The 19,747-nt window shown below is 55.2% G+C and overlaps 2 protein-coding genes across 4 annotated transcripts; one reads left to right on the plus strand and one right to left on the minus strand.

Moving 5' to 3' along the window:
- Positions 1–1,237: 1,237 nt before the first annotated feature.
- Ticam1 (TIR domain containing adaptor molecule 1) lies at positions 1,238–7,817 on the plus strand. 3 transcript variants are annotated; one of them, XM_055617730.1, is made up of 3 exons: positions 1,238–1,344; positions 3,379–3,490; positions 4,574–7,817. In XM_055617730.1, the coding sequence occupies exon 3, from the start codon at positions 4,699–4,701 to the stop codon at positions 7,018–7,020; it is 2,322 nt and encodes a 773-aa protein (XP_055473705.1). In that variant the 5' UTR covers positions 1,238–1,344; positions 3,379–3,490; positions 4,574–4,698; the 3' UTR covers positions 7,021–7,817. The 3 variants fall into 3 exon arrangements, with proteins under 3 accessions (XP_055473705.1, XP_055473703.1, XP_055473704.1); XM_055617728.1 differs by lacking the exon at positions 3,379–3,490; XM_055617729.1 differs by lacking the exon at positions 1,238–1,344 and having other exon boundaries at positions 1,367–3,490.
- Positions 7,818–14,514: 6,697 nt separating this feature from the next.
- Fem1a (fem-1 homolog A) lies at positions 14,515–17,768 on the minus strand. The gene has a single exon (XM_055617734.1). The coding sequence runs from the start codon at positions 17,669–17,671 to the stop codon at positions 15,707–15,709; it is 1,965 nt and encodes a 654-aa protein (XP_055473709.1). The 5' UTR covers positions 17,672–17,768; the 3' UTR covers positions 14,515–15,706.
- Positions 17,769–19,747: the final 1,979 nt, after the last annotated feature.

Here is a 19,747-nt window from a genome sequence, read left to right on the forward strand (position 1 = left end):
TCCTCCCAGCACTCAGGAGCAGGAGTTGAAGGTCATCCTTGTCTACAAAGTAAGCTTGAAGCTAGCCTGAGATACATGAAATCCTGTCCAAACAGCAAAAGTCCAGCAGGAGAGATGGTTCCAATGGTGGAGTGTTTGGGAGTCTGACCAAGAAAAGCATCTGAAAAAAAGAAAAGAAAAGCGTCTGATGTCAACCTCTGACCTCCACAAACATGTACTTATACAGGAACACAAAGGCCATCCTGATACCTGCTCCGATGTCCAGAGCCTTGGAGACATGTTCTGTGACATAAGCCAGATACTCCTGCCTAGAATCCCCCAGTGAGAGGGCGTGGCCAGCTCATTTGTCCATCCCACCTCCCAGCCCTGGTCCCTGTAAACTGCTTTTACTTTTCTGTTTTCACAGTTTAGTTTCATCGGTTTCAAAACATGCCTGTAATCTAACCGTCTAGGAGGGGAAGCCAGAAGGACTGCCCCCAGTTCCAGGATAGCTGGATGTCCACACACAGACCACATCTCAACATGCCAAATACCGAAAGCTCTTTCAACAAATTTTACTTGTGTCCTTGTGGCGGCTGAGCAAGTGGAGGTGCTTGCTGTTTTTTGCTCTGCACGCACACACAAAATAAATAAACAAAACTTTAAAGATATTCTCAACTGCTGGGAATGGTGGCACATGTCTTTACTCCCAGCACTTTGGAACAGAGGCAGTTGGATCTCTGAGTTCAAGGCCAGCATGGTCTACAGAGGGAGTTCCTGGACAGCAGGGCTACACAGAGAAACCCTATCTCAGAAAGACAAACCAAAGCAAACCTCAACCAAATAGATTTCCTTGTAGTCTCTAGCCCTTTTGTTTGTTTATCATGGTTTTGTTTGTTTGTTTGTTTTGAGATGGGTTTTGTTTTGCTGGGTCAGGTTGGCTTGGAACTCAGGGCATTTCCACCTGCCTCAGCTTCCTGTGTGCTGGACTGATACATAAGTCACCAAGATCCTTGTGAATTTAGCCACATGGTGCTTTGCAAATACCCAGAGTATGTGGAATTGAGGTCTGTGGCCGAGAGCTCCTCAGTCTTGGGGGGCGGGAGGGTGTCCTCGGCTCTGAAGAAATAGGAGCCCTGCCCTGCTCCACGTGGCATGGTAGCACTAGGCGGAGAGCAGGGCCTGGCTTGGGGCTCCCTGGGGACTTTCCCCTCTGGGGCGGGACTTTGCTGACTTCATTCTCTCACACAGGAAGGGAGGAAGGGGTGGAACCAACCATTCCCTCCTCCTCTTCTCCCTCCTGTTACTCTAAAGGTCGGGCCACCGGGACCTCGAGATCCACCAGCCCAGGACCCGCACAGCCAGGTAGGATGAAGGAAAGCGGGACAGGACAGCGCAGGGAGGGCCCTTTGCAGCCTGGCTGGCATGCTGGGCGGCCACCCGCAGGCCAGCTGCTTCCTGGAGCTGCTTCCTATGGACACTCAGATCCCAAGTCCAACCTCTGACCCAACCCCAGCCCTGTGATCCTGAGTGCCCGCTCAGCCCCCAGTGCTCCCTCCCCCCAGATCCCTAGATCTTCCAACCCCCAGGTCTCCGGCCCCAACATGGAACCCTCACCCCCACCCCCTCTCGTCTCCGTTTTTCTTGACCAGATCTGCTTTCTCTACCTCAGAGTCTCCTGTTAAAACCCCTGTCCCCAGGCCAGCACATTACTACCTGTGGAAAATGGTCTGCTTCAGCTTCCGCAGCCCAGCTCCCTTCCTGGCCCAACACATGTAGCTGGGTCAGCCTGGGAACCAACCGCTCCAAGTTCCCTAGCAGCACTCAGTCAGCAGAGGCTGGGGGAAGGGCGACCTGGGCCACAGAGACTGGTCAGTTCTGCCAGGGGGGAGAAGGCCGACCAAGAAAGAGAGGGAGGCCCATTCGTACCCCCGTCCACCCACAAACCCATCCACCCAGCCATCCATTCGGCCACCCAGCAGCCTGGTTTCTGCTGTGCTGGACATAGAGCATAGGGCATGCTGGATAAACACTCTACCCACTGAGCGCCTCCTCCCTCCTTCCCTCTCCCTCTCTCAAAAATAATTACTTTCATTTTGTGTCATTTACATTATTTATTTGTCTCTTGAGATAGGGTCTCGCTATGCAGACCAGGCTGACCTGGAACTCACCTAGGCTGACCCAGAACTCTAGCACTCAAGAAATCCTCCTGCTGCCAGGTGGTGGTGGCACCCACCTTTACCCAGCCCTGGAGAGGCAAAGGCAGGCAGAGCTCTCTTTTTTGTTTGTTTTTTTGTAGTTGTTTTTGAGGCAGGGTTTCTCTGTGTAGCCCTGGTTGTACGGAAACTCACTCTATAGACCAGGCTGGCTTTGAACTCAGAGATCAGCCTGCTTCTGCCTCCTAAGTGCTGGGATTAAAGGTGTGTGCCACTACTGCCCTGCTGAGGCAGGCAGATCTCTGAGTTCGAAGCCAGCCTGGTTTATAGATGGAGTTCCAGGACAGCCAGGGCTACACAGAGAAGCCCTGCCTTGTAAAACAAAAAACACAAACAACAACAAAGAAAGAAAGAAGAAAACCTCCAGCTTTTTTCTTAAGATTTATTTATTTATTTATTTATTTATTTATTTATTGTGTATACAGTGTTCTGCCTGCATGTACACCTGCAAGCCAGGAGAGGGCACCAGATCTCATCATAGATGGTTGTGAGCCACCATGTGGTTGCTGGGAATTGAACTCATGACCTCTGAAGAGCAGCCAGTGCTCTTAACCTGTGAGCTATTGCTCCAGTCACCCCCCACCCCTTTATTTTTTGGTTTTTCAAAACAGGGTTTCTCTGTGTACACGTGGTTGTCCTGGACTCACTTAGTAGACCAGGCTGGCCTCAAACTCACAGAGATCCACCAGTCTCTGCCTCCCCAAGTGGAGTGGAGTGCTGGGATTACAGGTGTGAGGCCATTGCACCCAGCCTGCCTCAGCTTTTCAAGTAGCTTGGACAAGAAGAAAGTGCCACCCTTGGGTGGTGGAGGTAGGAGGATCAGAAGTTTAAGGTTATTCCCTGCTACATAGTGCAAAAGGCCTGATCCTGTCTCAGCAACAAAAGCCTAGCAAAGCCGTATGCTGGGCACCCTGCTCTATTTTGTCTGCTCACTGATTAACTGTGTCAATAAAATTCCTCCTGCCTCTCTCCTCTCTCTGCTCCTGTCTCCTTACTACCCCAACTTGCTCCGATCCTCCTGTGTGTCCTGGGGCCTTTGTACTCACAGAGCTCTGTTCTGAGGAAACTCTGAATTAGCTCACCTTCAGGGGCTCAGCGATGCCCTCCTTTGGGCAGCCCCCACCCCGGATCCCTCTCAGGCTCATTTCCTCCAGGTCACTTTTATTTCTTGAAACGATCTTAGGTGGTGGTTCTCATTTCCTGTCACCCTGCTGTAGCATCCGCCACGCCAGCCCCCAGACACAGTCAGGTGCTCGGGAAATGTTCCGAATCTGAAGAGAGTGCACAGCTGTGAGGTGAGGACACAGGTAGACCATCTAAGACGTGGCGAGGAGGTTTTTGGTGTGGTGAAGTCAGGGCTTACTCGGTAGGGCTGTGCCCTCTGCCCTGGGGCTTTTGGATGAGCTGTCCTCCTGGGAGCACTCTCCTCAGATCTGCAGACACAAGCCTTAATCCTTGGAGTTCTTGACTCTCCTTTGAGCTGAGCTCTGAGGGGCAGCTGACCGCTGTGGACATCATTTCTCTGTCTGCTGGGTCTTAGCTTTTGTTTTGTTTTGTCACAGTCTCTGCACTTCCACACCTGATTGCTGCCATTTCCCAGCAGCCACAGGGAGGGTGGTGGTCCTGCCTCTTCTGCTCCCGGTCTGCCATCTGCTGCCGCCATCCCCACCTGTGACCCTGCCCTGGCTATGGCCCTGGCCCTTCCCTCTGTCTATCTAGCTCCCTTGACCTTGGTCCTGGGCCCGGCTCAAAGTCCTGTCTTCCAAAGGCTTTTAGGCCATCTGTGTGCAGAGTCTGTGGGTTAACTGACCAAAACGTCCACTTCTGCTCCAGACAAAGGTCCTTCCTGGGTATCCTGGATATGTATGTGCCAGGTCATCCTCTGTGGGGCATTGTGGGCCCTGCAGCTTCCCTGGCCTCCACCCACTCCGTGTCAGGGCTCTCCAATCACTGCAGCCACGCAGGCCCCTCACTGCGTGAGTGGGACGGGCAGTACGCCCCATCCCCGCCCAGCTGTAGAGGCAGGACAAGGGTCAGGGGCCCCAGGGTTTCCCGGCTGAGTGACAAGGGTGGGCTGCCCACCTGAGGGTCACCACGAGCATCTTGTGAGTCATAGGAACTTTGCTCCAGCTCAGGCAGGCACTCACCCACGCCTAGTCTATGCAGCGCTGGGCATGGAACCTGCCCCTCCGTGAATGCTCAGGCAGCACTCTCCCTGCCCACTGACCCCAGCACTCCTGCTGATTGGGAGACATGTCCCTATACAGGCTGGCTGGCCTGGAACTCACAGAGATCCCCCTGCCTCTGCTTCCCAGTGCTGGGACTACAGGGGTGCACCGTCTTGTTTGGAAAGTCACAGTGAACTCCCACTTGTGCAGGTCTGCGGTGTCACTCCCCGGGACTCCATGCAGCAGGGGACACGGCTGTGCGGGAGGCTGCTGGTCCGGATCATGTCTCCACCCACCCCAGCCTCTGAGCTTCCAGCCTTCATCCTCCCCCATCCATGGCTGACTCGGGCCCATCACTCCATGGTGTCCTTGACATTCTAGGAGCCTTGGAAAGGGACAGGCTAGCCTGCCTGAAACACAAGCTAGGGAGTCTACATCCGGGCAGCCAGGAGTCCAAGCTTCTCCGAGCCATGGTACTCTTGGTTCTGGGCCAGGACACGGAGGCCAGGATCTTTCTGGAGTCCTTGAAGACAGACACAGTGGCCCAGCTGGTAGCCCACCGGTGGGCAGGCTCGGATAGCACAGAGGGCCCTGAGGAGCCTTCAGACTTGTCCTGGACAGTGGCTCGCCTGTACCACCTGCTGGCTGAGGAGAACCTGTGTCCAGCCTCCACAAGGGACGTGGCTTACCAGGTGGCCCTTCGTGACCTTGCCTCCCGGGGTGACCACCAGTTGGGCCAACTCCAGAACGAGGCCTGGGATCGCTGCAGTTCAGCTATCATGGAGGACCCCGGTGGCTTCCAGCCACTCCATTCTGATCAAGGTCCCCTGCCACCACCTTCAGCAGCTCATTCAGTAACCAGGAGCCAGCCTCGTCCCATTGACACGTCAGACTGGAGCCGGGGACGTTCTCTGCATTCTGCAGGCAGTGTCGCCTCACTGGCCAGCCACTTCGAGATCAGCCAGTCACCCACTCTCCTCTTCCTCTCTCCACACCGTGGGTCCCAGGGGCGCAGCAAGCTGTGTGACACAGCCCTGGGCACACCGGAGGCTCAGCTTGCCCCCGCAGGCTGCCAGGAACCTGAGGAGGCGAGCTGGCCCTCCTCAGTGGAGACTACTGCCTCCTTGGGGTCGCCACCCAGAACAGGGGTTCCAGGGATGTCTCCAGAGGTGGCTTCGGCCATCCTCCCTGACTCCCCGGCTGCTCCAGACATGGGTGTCCACAGCCCTATTGAATGCTCGGAGGTGTCTGCAGACTCGGAGTCTCCCGTGACATCCACCACGGAGGGTGTTAGGACGCAGTCTATCTCAAGTCAGAAGACACCTCAGGTTTCTGTGGGAGATGATGCTCCGCAGAATGCCACGGCCAGCCCCTCTGCCCAGCCCCCAGCCCCCCAAGCCTCCCCTATGCTGTCTCCTTCCCCTCTGTCCTCCACGTCCTCCTCCAGCAGCTGCCCTGCCCCACCAGGCTCCACAGCCCCTGTTCTGGGCCACTCCGAAATATCTGAGCAGAAATTCTATAACTTTGTGGTTATCCACTCCAGAGCTGATGAACACGTGGCCCTACGTATCCGGGAGAAACTGGAGACCCTTGGTGTGCCTGATGGGGCCACCTTCTGTGAGGAGTTTCAGGTGCCTGGACGTGGGGAGCTGCACTGTCTCCAAGATGCCATTGACCACTCGGGGTTCATGATCCTGCTCCTGACTGCCAGCTTCGACTGTCGCCTCAGCCTGCACCAAGTCAACCACACTCTCATGAACAGCCTCACGCAGTTGGGAAGGCAGGACTGTGTGATCCCCCTCCTCCCGATCGAGTGCTCCAGGGCCCAGCTCAGCCCCAACACCACCAGCTTGCTCCGCAGCCTCGTGTGGCTGGATGAACACTCTCCAATATTTGCCAGGAAGGTGGCGAACACCTTCAAACCACAGAAGCTCCAGTCACACCGGCTACGCTGGAAGAAAGAGCAGGAGGCCAGAGCCCTCAAGGAGCAGAGGACACAGCTGGAGGCCCAGCGGCGAAGAGTGGCCGCCACTTCTGCCGCCTACACAGCCTACTTCCACAGTTACAAGGCCTGGCAAGAGGAGATGAATAGACTAGGGGTGGCCTTTGGGAAGGACTTGTCACTTGGGGCCCCCACACCCTTCCCCAGTTGGCCAGGTTGTTCACAGCCAATACCTTCACATCCACAGCAGGGTGGGACCCCAGTTTTCCCCAATTTTCTGCAGCCTCTATCTTTCCCACAGCCTGCGTCTTTCCCGCAGCCTCCATCTTTCCCGCAGTCTCCATCTTTCCCGGAGCCGACTTTCCCGCAGCCTCCATCTTTTCCGCAGCCCACAACTTTCCCGCAGCCCTCATCTTTCCCACAACCCGCATCTTTCCCGCAGCCTCCATCTTTCCCACAGCCCACGTCTTTCCCGCAGCCTCCATCTCCCCCAAGTTCCCAATCCTTCCCAGCAGCTTTCTCCCCAGGCCCCCAGACCCCAGGACCTCAGCCTCTCATAATTCACCATGCCCAGATGGTTCAGCTGGGGGTCAACAACCACATGTGGGGCCAGACTGGGGCCCAGTCGTCCAGTGACAAGCCCGAGTGTTTGGAGGAGCTCTGCCCGGGCCTTCTGAGTGACCAGGGGGCACCCCTTCACGAGACTCCAGAGTGACCATATTGGAGCCCACCTGGATTCCTAAAGTGACCAGCTTGGTCCCCACTTCTGCTAAAGTGGCTAGGTTGGAATTCACCTGGGCCCTAAAGTGATACTGGGGAAGGGGACCTCACCTAGGCCCCACAGTAGCCATGAACTGGATGCAGCTTGGTACACCAGAGGCAGGGAAGATGCCACCTGTAAACCATGGCCTGGGAAACATGCAGAACCCCCACTGAACACTGGACAGGACTCTGTGGGACCCCAACCTGCATTCCCTAGGTGGACAGCGGATGGTGGGGCCGTAGGCTCCTCTGAGGCGCTGACCACAGGGTCTCTCTGGGGAGGATGTGCCCCAGCAGCACATGGAGAAGGTCCTGTTTTTATAGTAACAAAGTTATTGTGTCACAAGCCAGCGGCCCTGCCTCCACCACCCTCAGCAAAAAAGTGGAATCAGAAGGGAGGCTTGCCAGCCCGGTCCTTCAGTAGCAGGAACCGGAAATTATGTAAATATATTCTCATCCCATTGGTGAGCGTAGGCCACGTGGCCTTCTGGTGCAAGACACGGAGGGAAATGTAGTCCTTGAAAGGGGACAGCGGTGCTATCTCAGGAACTCTTGTGATGTCAGGGAAGGAGGAGACAGACACCAGGGAGTTTGTAGCGGTTTTGTTTCTGTGGGCTTATTTATGTTCTGCATTTGTGCCAGGGCATGGGGGGAGGGTCAGAGGACAATTTACAAGCGCTGGTCCTCTTCCTCCATGCCAGTCCTCCCCCACCAGACACTGCCCTTATATATTAAAAAATGTTTTCCACATTTGTTCTGGCAGATTTTGCTACAACTGGTGTGAGCGTGTGGTGGAGTTCAGCCAAGGCTGTGTGACCCTGAATCTTTGACTCTGTCCTTTCATCTCAACTTATTTACTGATTTCCTATCTTTTATAGATTTATTATTATTATTTTGGTTGTTCAAGACAGGGTTTCTCTGTGTAGCCCTGGCTGTCCTGGACTCACTCTGTAAGCCAGACTGGCCTCAAACTCAGAGTCTCCTGCCTCTGCCTCCCAAGTGCTGGGAACAAAGGGGCGTGCCACCACCCCCCAGTTTGGTTTTGACACAGAGTCCCTTTTACAGCAGATTGGCCCTGAACTCAATGAGTAGCCAAAGATGACCTTGAAGCTCTGTCCCTCCTCCTGCCTCTACCCCCAACTGCTGGGTTGATATGGTACTCGGCACTTGGGCAACTGGGGTTCGTGCACGCTGGGCAAACGCTCTCTTCGTTGAGTCCCGGCCCCTTCTCAGGATTTTAATGTGCCCACACATTTCAACCCTCCAAACAAGCCTCTGCTAAATGTGGACTCATTCTCCAGATGGGGAAAACCAAGGCCCAACACTGACTTCTGGCCCCCAACATCGCTCTACTTAGAACTGAGGAGAGTGTGATGCAAAAAGCCAACTGTGCACCCCTCCCACAAAGAGCCGACGCTGCGGGCTGCTCCAGGCCTCTCCTGAGCTGCCAGGGGCGGGATGAGTCAGCTGGCCCGCTTGCACACTTATTTTAGTCTCTGAGTCAGACCCTGTCAGAGCTGTTCTGTGCATGACGGACCTGAAGTGAAACCCGGCATCGCAGTTCTGAGCTTCCTTGGGGGCGGGGATGCAAATGAAGTCCTCTGACCTATTATGTGTGGGACTGTCCAGGTTGCTGGGGTGCAGTGGTAGGGGGCCAGGTGCTGGGCTCGTGGCTATGGGGTTGGAGAAGTGTAAAAGGAGGCATCAGTGAGGGAAGCAGGGGACTTGGGGAAACTGAAGGGTCATGGAATAAGCAAGTGCTAGCGCATGTCTGCCTGCGTGGGCGGACAGCACAGCACAGCTTAGCACAGGCCCTGGGTGTGGACAGCCTGGCGTGTCAGGGAAACGGGAGGAGGCAAGGGAGACAAGCCAGAGAAGGGCAGGGAGCAGCCGGTCAATCCATTTCCCCTGGATCTGGGGATCTTGAGAGAGGGCTCAGCTGTAAAGGCAGTTGCCCTGGGGCCTCATGACCTGAGTTTGCTCAGCCGGAGCCATACATTGGAAGGGGAGAAGTGATTCCTGCAAGCTGTCCTTAAGACCTTCGCAGTCACACACCCACCATAAACCAACGACCATAATCTAATCATCTGGGCACTCGGGAGGCAGAGAAAAGATCAAGAATCCAAGGCCAACCTCAGCTACTTAACAAGTTTGAAGCTAGCCTGGGTTATGGGAGACCCTGTCTCAAGTCAAAAAGCAATGTCTTTCAACATTTTCCCTTCTCAATTTTGTTTGTGCTGTTGGCTAGTGCTCTACTTCTGAGCCACTATTTAGTACCTGCTGTGTGCAGACCTATGCTGGGCCCTGGGGCACAGAGGCCGTATTTGTTCAGCTATTGGACAAGCAGCCCAGGGCTGTGATGGGCAAGAGCTGGTGGGTGGAGCCATTAAAGGAAGCTTCTGGAAGGAAGAAGCATCTGAGGCGGGCGTGGGAACCACGGCTGAGCACCACGTGCGCACCAGGGTCCCCAGTCTGAGGCTCCCCGTGTCAGCCTCAGCTGGGCATGTGGGCCTCAGCCCGGTGTGTCGCCACCAAGCTGGGAATTCAGAAGGTCATCTCTGCTCACAGCCTTTCCTGACTTTTATGAGGGATGGCGGGCACAGAGTCTATGTAGCCCTGGCTGTTCTGTAACTCACTATGTAGAACAAGCTAACCTTGAACTCATGGAGATCTGCCTACCTCTACCTTCGGAGCACGGGGGTTCATGCTGGATGTTCTTAAAGAATTTTGGTTTTACAAATGTTCTCTCAAGCCCAGTCATATTTTGCATGTGTGGCTGGGTTCTGACTGGGATAGGGTGTCACTGTGTTCACATTTCACGTGTGAACATATGTCAGTCCTCTCTTTCTGGGGTCAAACTCAGGGGGTAAGGCTTGGTGGCTTTAGGTGTGTCCCAACGCAGGCTGCAGAGGGGTCTCTGGACTTGCATGCTTATGTTTGTAGATGGCTGGGGTGAGCCGAGGAGCAGGAGACTGCTCTTCTGCAGCTCGTTCTAGAAGGATCTGGCAACCTCTGTTCCTGGGCCTGTAGCTCACTGCTGGGCGGAGTCCAAGGTTACCATGACTGGCTCTAGCCAGCCCCGTGTGTACTATTCAGGGAACTGAAAGAAGGAAGTGGCACCATTTCCCGAGGCCCTCCTGGCTTCTGCCCATGCTGGGGTCCAGCAGGTTCCGATTTGAAAAGGATTCCATGAAGCCCTGGGTGAAGAGGCCACTACTCAGAGGGAATGTGCTGCTGAAGGTCGCTGTGCCCCTGCGCAGTCTTCTCCCAGCGGGTTTCCTCCTGGCCGGGGTGTGCCTCTGGGCCTTTGGGACCGGAAGGCTCTCCCCCACTTCCTCTTAAACCTCCTCAGGATTTTGCTCAAATCTAAGCTCTTGGAGCTTGAGGGACAGCTCAGTGGTTAGAGCACTGGCTGCTTGGGTCACCCAACACCTTCTTCCTGCCTCTGTGACACAGACACACATGCATGCAAAATGCCCATAAAAGTATATAATATACATTATATATATATATATATATATATATGTATGTATATATATGGGCTGGAAAGAGGGCTCAGTGGTAAAGAGCACTGTCTGCTCTTCACAGGTCCTGAGTTCAATTTCAACACTCACTTGGTGGCTCCCAACCATCTATACCAGGGTCTGATGCCCTCTTCTGGCGTGCAGGCACACATGCAGGCAGACCATATATATATAATATAGATATAGACCATATATATAATAAATAAATCTTTAAAATACACACACACATATGTGTATGTATATATGTATGTATGCATGATATATACATGGGTCTTCCTAGGGCATTTCTAGCCACCTCTTTTAAAACCCATTTCCTTGGGGCCGGGGATGACTCAGTGAGTAAACTGCCTGCTGTACAAGAGGACTTGAGTTTGATCCTAGAACATGAATTAGACAGCTGCTGTTTGCTCCCAGTACTGGGGGGACAGGGTCAGTGAAAGCAGTTCAAAACCAACCATGGCCACTAGAGGGCTCGGGCGGCAAAGCCTGTTGAGTTCAATCCCAAGTACCCCACAGTGTGGAAGGAGGGCACCAATTCCTCAGAGCTGTCCTGCGCTCCACACACACTTGTGCAGGCACGCAAAACCACAACAAACCATCAAAAAGCCAATGAGAGCGGCTCCTGACACACTGACGCTCCTGGACTCCTCTAACACGTGCCTGCTCACACCATCTGTGTTAAGCACCCACTCTAAGCCGGATGTGGTGGCGAACGCCTGTGATTCCCGAACTCTGGAGGCAGAGGCAGGCGGATCTCTGTCAGTTCAAAGCCAGCCTGGTTTATAAAGCGAGTCCAGGACGGCCAAGGCTACACAGAGGAACCCTATCTAGGGGCGGGGAGGCACCTACTGTATGCCAAGGACATGGTTTCCTGCCTTCACCTTTCTGAGGTCAGAGCTCTACTCAGCAGTGTTGGGGATGCTGAGAACACTGTGGGAGCCTGGGGCATCCGGGTCCACCAGGGGCAGCTCCTAGAGAGGAGGACGAAGAGGCTCTAAGGGGCCCAGGAAGCCGGTGTGTCTGTAGCATGGAAGGGAAGCACAGGTCAGGCCCCCAGTAGGCTGATCTCAGCTGTCAGACATGAAGCCAGGAACTCCATTTTCAGTGGAACAAGAGTCCAAGGTCAAGCCAGGAGTCATAGCACATGCAATACTTTAATCCCAGTGCTCAGGGAGGCAGAGGCAGGTAGATCACTGTGAGTTCAAGGCCAGCCTGGTCCACAAAGAGAGTCCGGGACAGCCAAGACTACACACAGAAACCCCGTCTAAAAATCAGATCAATAAAATGTCAGTTATGGTGAGTGTGAGTCTAACCTGGGCTACATGCCGGTTATGACACGTTAAGGAGTATGGAAGGGGGTTGGGGGTGCCAGGGCAGCGCTGTATTAAGCAGACCTTTTGAACAGGAGGCACCAAACGAGAGCACAGCCCAGCCTGGTGAGAATTTCAGCCTTGGGACGAAGACAGCAATAGCTGCCATCCAGATACCGTTTCTGGAAGGCTGAAGGTCATGATGCGCCTTCTGAATCTTGGGGCAGGGAAACTGAGGCACAGAGAGGGTTGAGTCAAGGTCCAAGATTGCAAGCTTGGACCAATGAGGGCAGTCTCCTACCAGATGCCAGGAGGGCTTTTATTTTTAGCCTGTCCTGTGGCCCAGTCCTTTAAGGAGCCCTGGGAGGCAGCCAGACTCCCAGGGAAGTGAAAAGGGGTTTTCTTTTCCCTGAAGACAGGCTCACCACTCCCACCACAGAGGCTCTCAGACCCCTTCCCAGATGTGAGCTGGTAAACACCCCCTTTCTAGGCTGGAATGCTGGTCAGTCCTACACCCACTTCCCTGTGGCTTCTGTACTGATCACGGATGCATCCCAGTCATCTACCATTACTAGGTTTTTCTTTAGGTAAGCTTTATAGTTTTTAGAAAGCATTTCTCTCCGGGCTTGGGGTGGGTCCCAGAGCTCCATGCTTACAAGTGCTTACTGTACCCCAGGCCTGAAATCAACTTCTGGGGGAACCTCTGGAAATGGGAATAATTGTACACCCAAGGATACCCTAAAAACCTGATTTGTAGGTATGAAAATAATCAGTTTTGTAAACTGAGCGTGATGGCACAAACCTGTGATCCCAGCACTCTATATAAGAGGCAGCCTGGGCTACACGAAACCCTGACTGAAAAGACGGAAAGCAAAGGGCTGGTGAGGTGGCTCAGTCAGTGGTTAACCCAAACATGACTGCCAGCACCCACATCAGGTGGCTCACATCCTCTGCAACCCCAGCTTCCGGTGGGTGGACTCTGCAGCTACTGCACTAACATGCAGCCTGCCTACACACACCACACACACACACACACACACACACACACACTCACCGCCACAAGCAATTGGCTGAGAAGGAAATAGCCTGGGGAGGCAGTGGTGTGAGACCCTGAGGGAGATCTGGGAAGGCTTCAGCAGGTCAGGTTCAGTCAAGCTCATTTGCTGTTTGTTGTTTGGTTTTGGTCCTTAAAGAGGGTCTCACTGTGTAGCCCTGGCTGTCCTGGAACTCACAGTTCCGCTTGCCTGTGGGGTGTAACAGTGTATCTGGTTCAAGCTCACATCCTGACAGGCTTTCACAAGTTCAGGCTGAGGGTGGGGAGCCCCACACAGTGGCACCTCAAAGGCGCAGGGCCAGGCCCACCTTCTCCTCTTCAGTCCAGCAAGTGCTGGCCACAGGCTCTGGCCCACACCTGCTGTGCTGTCAATCCACCTGTCATCCCCTCAGGCCCTCCGTTGAGCTGGCCGAGTGCCCAGTGAGGTAGTTCAGCGCTGAGCTATGTTTAACCTGGGGTCGGGACACTCCCTACCTAGAAATACCAGGCACTGGAGCAGCCCACAGGGACAGGCTGTGCCACTGCCCTGATCCGCATCAATGGAGACCAGAGAAGGCTCCAGACTCCAGCCAGGGGTAGGGGTGGGATGTGCCTCTGCTGAGGGGTTAACTGGAGTCTCCCAGATGGCAGGCACTTACCCGAGTCATGTCCCCTGCACTCCTCTTTCCTTTTGTTCTCTCTCAGTCGTTCTGGCTGTCCAGACATCATTAGACCAGGAGGACCTTGACCTCTGAGACACCCACCTGCCTCTGCCACCGCAGCCTCCTTCAGTCTTTAACTCTCCCCAGAAGTCCAACATTTGAGCACAGGGCCTCCGGGACAGCTGCTAACCAATCACCGCAGCCCGCTCCCAGGCTATTGTGACTGGCTGAGGGTGCACAAGTGGCACGGGCCTGTAGTTACAGGCGCCACGTGGTCAAGGCTGGGCGGAACCTGTGGGGGCTTCACAGGACGTCTGTTCTTTGATCCTGCTGATCCACCAGGGAGAACCCACTTCGGAGAGCCACCAGGACCTGCCAGATCAACCCTCCCGAAGAAATGTCCGCCAGAGCCAGGCGCCAGGCCGAACTTCCTAACTCTGACCTGTAAAGACACGGGGCTCAGATAACCGTTCCTCTTAAATTTGAGGTTGGCAGTCAGTGGTTCTGGAGGGACCCAAGACACAGATGCTCAGAGTGCTGAGGCAGAGGAATGGCTCTGGACATGTCACCTGCTGAGAGGAGGGTTTGAGGCTGACCATTTTTCACGTGTTCTGTGTTCCTACGCCCACCTTGCTCCACCTGATACCTGAATGGTAACAGCTGCTTCGAACCAGGTGGTACATTTGAGCACCTGGAGTGTAACAGGGCTCAGTAAATGCTCACCAGTGTCATACCTCATAGGAGATGACTTTGACAGGGCAGGGGTCTTGAAATGTTACCCTCGGGTTATGCGTGAACCCACACTCTTCTCCAGGATTGCCTCAACTTATGATCCCCTGTCTCAGCCTCGGAGGTGCTGAGACGACAGGTCTGTGCCACCACCCGCAGCTTGGCCACGTCAAATAACGGCTAGGCAGATTTCTTCACATACCTGCATTTTAATCCATAAACATCAGTGCCAAGACTCACAGTGCCAAACTCATGTTTGCCCTGAGCTTTGGCAGCGTGGCCCCAAGGCCCCGCCCAGTAAGGCTAAAGCTTGTTTTGGATGAAGAACAACCTACCTAACACTGCAATCACACACTGATGTGGTTTCAGGCCGAGTACAACTGGCCCCTCTACACTTGGCTTCTTTCCCTCGCAGCTGGTTCCCTCGGGCCAGGATGCTCACCTCCCACCTCGGCACGATCCAGGGTGAATCACTCATTTCGAGTGACAGGGACAAGAGCTGGTGGAGTCATAGGCAGTTGTTCAGTGGTGTTTTTGTGGTGCTAGGGCTGCACTCAGGACCCCATGTGGGCCACGCTGGTACCACATAGGTCCATCACAGCCCTGGCTGGCAGCTCCCCACCTTCCCCAGTCTTGGTGAGAAGCCCACTCCCAGCAGTTAGTGGGGATACTGGGGACCCCTCATGAAGACCCGGGTCAGTCCCTCAGGGAAGGTGAGACAGGATGAGTGTGGCACGAATGTGAAGCTGGTAGCCATAGCCTCTGCCAGGTCACCACAGCTGTAACCCAAAGCTGGAAACCGTGTCAGCCCATCCAACAGGGTGGGCCTGGAGGCACCGCTGTCTGCCTGGCTGTTGCTCCTGCCACTCACTCTGGGCCTTCTTGGGAAGGCCTCCTCTCTCTAAGCAGCACAGGAATGAGGCTTCCCAGGACCTCTGTCATAGATCTGCGCTCACAACTCATGCGGCTCTCAACTGTGGCCACTGCAAAGTCCCGGCAACTTCAAACTAAGTCATTACTAAGTCCGACACACAGAAACCAGAGAAAAAAAGACAGCGCCAGACCTCAGATTGTGGGCTCCAGGGTGCCACCCACCTGCTTCGGGACAAACCAACTGCAAACACCTAGGTGGTGGGTGCCCAGCGCGGGAGGAGCCAGCGACTGCTCACTGCACTTCCAGACTTCTGACCCCTTCCTGACAATGTTGGCTGCACAGGCCTGGGGCACAAGCTGGCTGGGGCTGGGTGACAGGGCAGACATCGTCAGGGAGAAAGACCATCTTCCTCCCATGTGACCCTTAAGGCTTCTAGAATCAACAGCTGGGCTCACTCCCCGAGATGCCTCTGCTTGGAGAAGGCCAAAGCGGACACTGGTGGCTGGTTCAGTGCAACTGGATGAAGGCCTCCAGCTCCTCTGGGATGAAGCCCTTATAAGGGACCTTGTTCCTGTCCAGGGCGCGGGCAGCCAGGCACTGCAGCGTCACATAATTGAAGGGCTGCACGGTGCTCTTGGCCAGCAGCTTCGAGTCCAGCAGCTCATAGGCAGTCTTCTTGAAAGCATTGGTGGCGTCCATGTGGGCCCCAGCTTCAATGAGTGCATCCATGATGGCTGGGCAGTTGTTCTGGGCAGCGATGTGCAGTGGGGTGTTGTTGTCAAAATCCCGGCTGTCAGGGTCAGCTCCGCAGTCCAACAGAACCTTGACCACGTGCAGCGAGGGGAAGACGCCCACACGGTAGCGGCCCACGTTGGTGGTCTCCTTGTCCACTGCCATGTGCAGTGGGGTAAAGCCGTTCTTGCCCCGGGGGGCACACTTGAGCAGGCGGTAGACTGTCTGGTGCTTGAGGTGTTCCTGGTTGGGGGTGCACTCCACTTTCTCCAGCAGATACAGCAGGTGGAGGATGATGGCAATGGCTTTGGTGAACTGTGCCGAGTCGCCTGGCTCCTTGGGCAGCTGCAGAGCCCGCTCCACTTCCCGAACCCCTTTGCTGAGCACACCCATGAGGTCGGCGAAGCCAAGCTGCATCCCCAGGTTGCCCTTGGCCGAGCGATCCTGCAGCACGTAGGAGAAAAGCTCTGCAAATGACAGGAAGCTGCTGGCAGTCATGGGGCTCAGGGGCTCCAGGTTGTTCTGTTGCATGTCCAAGGCATACTTCCACAGACGGATGCAGCGCTCGAAATTTCCGGAGTCCGCATAGACGGCACCCCGGTACCGTATGTAGTATGAAGTGTCAGGATGTGAGGGGCCCAGGATCCTCTCCCTTATCAGCAGGGCCTGCATCCGCATCTCATCCGGATCTGTGATGAGGGCCTCCAGCTCTTGGGGTGTGGTCACCTCCCTGGAATAGTCATAGGCCAGAACCAGCTGCTGGGGCTCTGGCTTGGGAAGGTAGTCCCCACCCTGGTGGCGGAGTTCCATAGCCCTTCTCCAGTGCTTCAGCGCTCCAAGCAGATCCCTTTTCTTATCCACATAGGTGGCGCCCAGCAGCTCCAAGGCTTCTACAGCTGCTTCCCGGCTAGTGGGGCAGCAGCTCTCGTAAGGTTCTGCTTCCTCCGGGGTGGCACAACGGCTGCCTGGCCCCAGGGAGGAAACTTCCCCGGGCAGCTCTGGCCCTGAGAGCTGTCCGTGGCCGGGCTGCTCCTGGATGAGGTACTCTACGATGTTGGTGTGTCCGGTGACGCTGGCGGCCAGCAGCGGGGTCATACCATATCCGTCGCGTTCCATGCGAGCATGGCAGCCCAGCAGCAGCTGCAGGATCTCCAGGCTGCCTGATTCGGCACAGTCGTGTAGGGCGGTGTTGCCCTTGGCGCTGCGTCGGTTCACCTGCGCGCCGCGCTCCAAGAGGTAGCGCGCGATCTCGCGGTGGCCCTTGTAGCAGGAGATCATGAGGCACGTGTGGCCGTGGCGGTTGGCTACCTCCAGGTCCGCCTTGTGCTCGCCCACCAGGTAGCGCACCACGTCCAGGTGGCCGTCGAAACAGGCGGCGCGCAGCGGCGTGGAGTTGGTGCGCGTGGTGCGGTTGACCGAGGCGCCTCGGCGCAGCAGGCTACGCACCACGGCCAGGTGGCCCGCTGCTGACGCTGCCCAGAGCGGCGGCGCGCCCTCGATAGTCTCGCCATCGAAGTGCACGGAGCCGCCCGCCTCTACGCTGGCGCCGCAGTGGTCCACCAGGTACTCTACCACGTCCAGGTGTCCGCGGCGCGCTGCGATGAGCAGCGGGGTGCCGCCGCCCGCCACCTCACCCAGCAGCTCGTCCAGCTCCTCGCGCCCGCGGCCCGCCAGCAGCTTCTGCAGCAACAGCAGCTTGCCGTCGTGCGCCGCATTGTACACTGCCGTGTGCAGGTCCATGCTGGAAGGCACGCTGCCGGCTCTAGCCGGGCCGCCGATCGCCGGAGACAACCTTCACCTTCTCCCCCGCTGCCATCTTAGCGGGCCTCCAGGAGGAACAAAATGGCCGCCGCTACGGGGCGCGGACGGAGTGTGCGCAGGCATGCTGGGAAATGGGGTCCCACGAGCGAGCGCCCGACAGGAGCTACCGGCAGATCAGAGGGGCAAAAAGACCACATTTCCCGAAAGGCATAGCGAGAGCTGACAGCCATCTGCGCCAAGCGAAGCCAATGGTCAGTGCGACCCTGGGAAATTTAGTGACGCACTTCCTGGTAGTGAGTATAAGGCGGAGCCTGCAGGAAGCACCTTCGCGCTCGGTTCTCAGAAGGATATTTCTCAGAGACTCTCTCAGTTTCCAATTCCTGTCATGCAAGGCTCTAAAGCTGTGTGTGAGCCTAGGTATTTGATGACGCATTTTCGGCAGAGACTATAGAAAAAGCAAGCGCCTGCCTCCCAAGGAATGACATTTCGCATCAGAATTGTCGGCCAGAGGTGTGGTCTCCGGACTCCTGGAACCGCGGGAAATTTAAGGATGTGCTTCCTCATGCTGACATACGCAGTAGACGCAGGCGTACGGCCAGACATTAAGGGCTACATTTCCGAGGCCAACTGCAAACCAGGGCATGGGGGGAATTTTATTTTCAATTACGGAACATGGGGGCAGAAAAAAGGGCTGCAGTTCCGTCATGCAAGGCTCTACGGGCATTAACATGGAACGGTAGGAAATATGGGTAAGGGCGCTACTGTCCCAACGAGAACAGTTAGAAATCCACGCTCCAGCTCCGAGAACTCCGGCGAGGTGCCTCGTAGCTGGATGTAGCTTTAAAAGCTCATATTTCCCATCATGTAAAGCTGTACGTAAGGTTTTGAAGGGCTCTGCGCAATTCGGGCAGCTGATTACGTACTTCCTGTTACGTATTACCGCGGAGCACGCAGGAACCCATGAAGCCGGCAGAGGACTACATTTCCCAGAGGGCCTTGCGACATCCGCGCCAGCATGTAAATAAAAGCATTTCTTCGCCTAAGGCAACACTGGCCAAAGTAGTGACGCAACAGGAAATGACCGGGCATCCTCACGCTCCTCACGCTAGGTTTCCCAGCTCACGCTAGGTTTCCCAGCTCACGCTAGGTTTCCCAGCGGGTTTGGAAAGAGTCTCGCAGCCAATCCGGAGCTATGTGAAACCTCGGCTAGCCTGCGGGGAGCGAGGGCTGCCTATCCGAAGGGCCTGCTGAGCAGTGGGGGCGCGCGCCCAGTGATAGACGCAGATCCAGTCGCGCTTAGCCTTTTTGGAGAAACCTTAAACAGTGCCGATTTTTTTTTTCCCCCTTAAAGCACGTTTGTCAGCCATATGTGAGCCTTATCCGACAAGGCCAGCAGAGGTCGTCAGGTCCCCTGCAGTTGGAATTACTTGTGTGGGCCGCCGTGTGGATGCGAGTAACTATTGAACCATCGCTCCAGTCCCTCAATGACTTCCTTTTTTTTTTTTTTTTTTTTTAAAGATTTTATTTTTTATTGTTTACACAACATTCTGCCTGCACACCAGATCTTAGTATAGATGGTTATGAGCCACCATGTGGTTGCTGGGAATTGAACTCAGAACCTTTGGAAGAACAGCAAGTGTTGTTAACCTCTGAGCCATCTCTCCAGCCGCCCCCCTCAATGACTTCTTAAAGTCATTAGTTTGAAGTAGGAGTTCACGTAGCTCAGGCAGACGTCAGCTTCAGGACCCGAATGATGGAAGATGAGACCTGATTCCCAAGGGTTCCTCCGACATCCATACATGCTTCGTGGCAGACGGGCGCGCACACACACACACACACATACACACACACACAGGGAATGAAAAAAAATAAATGTAGTTTTAATTTATATTATTGTGTGTGCAAACATGTGCTCCACAGCACACATATAGAGATCAGAGGACAACTCTTAGGAGGCCTCATCTTCCACCATGTGGGACCTGGGGACCGAACTCAGGTCATCAGGCTTGACAGCAGGCCTGCCTGACAATCTCACTAGTTATTTTTCTTTGTTTT

Source organism: Psammomys obesus, unplaced genomic scaffold (genome assembly GCF_907164565.1).
Source record: "Psammomys obesus unplaced genomic scaffold, mPsaObe1.curated_primary_1811, whole genome shotgun sequence".
Classification (NCBI taxonomy): domain Eukaryota; kingdom Metazoa; phylum Chordata; class Mammalia; order Rodentia; family Muridae; genus Psammomys; species Psammomys obesus.

What these genes read in the sequence shown, in the direction of transcription:
- Ticam1 (XM_055617730.1), top strand. Translation starts at nt 4,699, where the DNA reads ATGGCTGACTCGGGCCCATCACTCCATGGTGTCCTTGACATTCTAGGA.
- Fem1a (XM_055617734.1), bottom strand. Translation starts at nt 17,671, where the DNA reads ATGGACCTGCACACGGCAGTGTACAATGCGGCGCACGACGGCAAGCTG.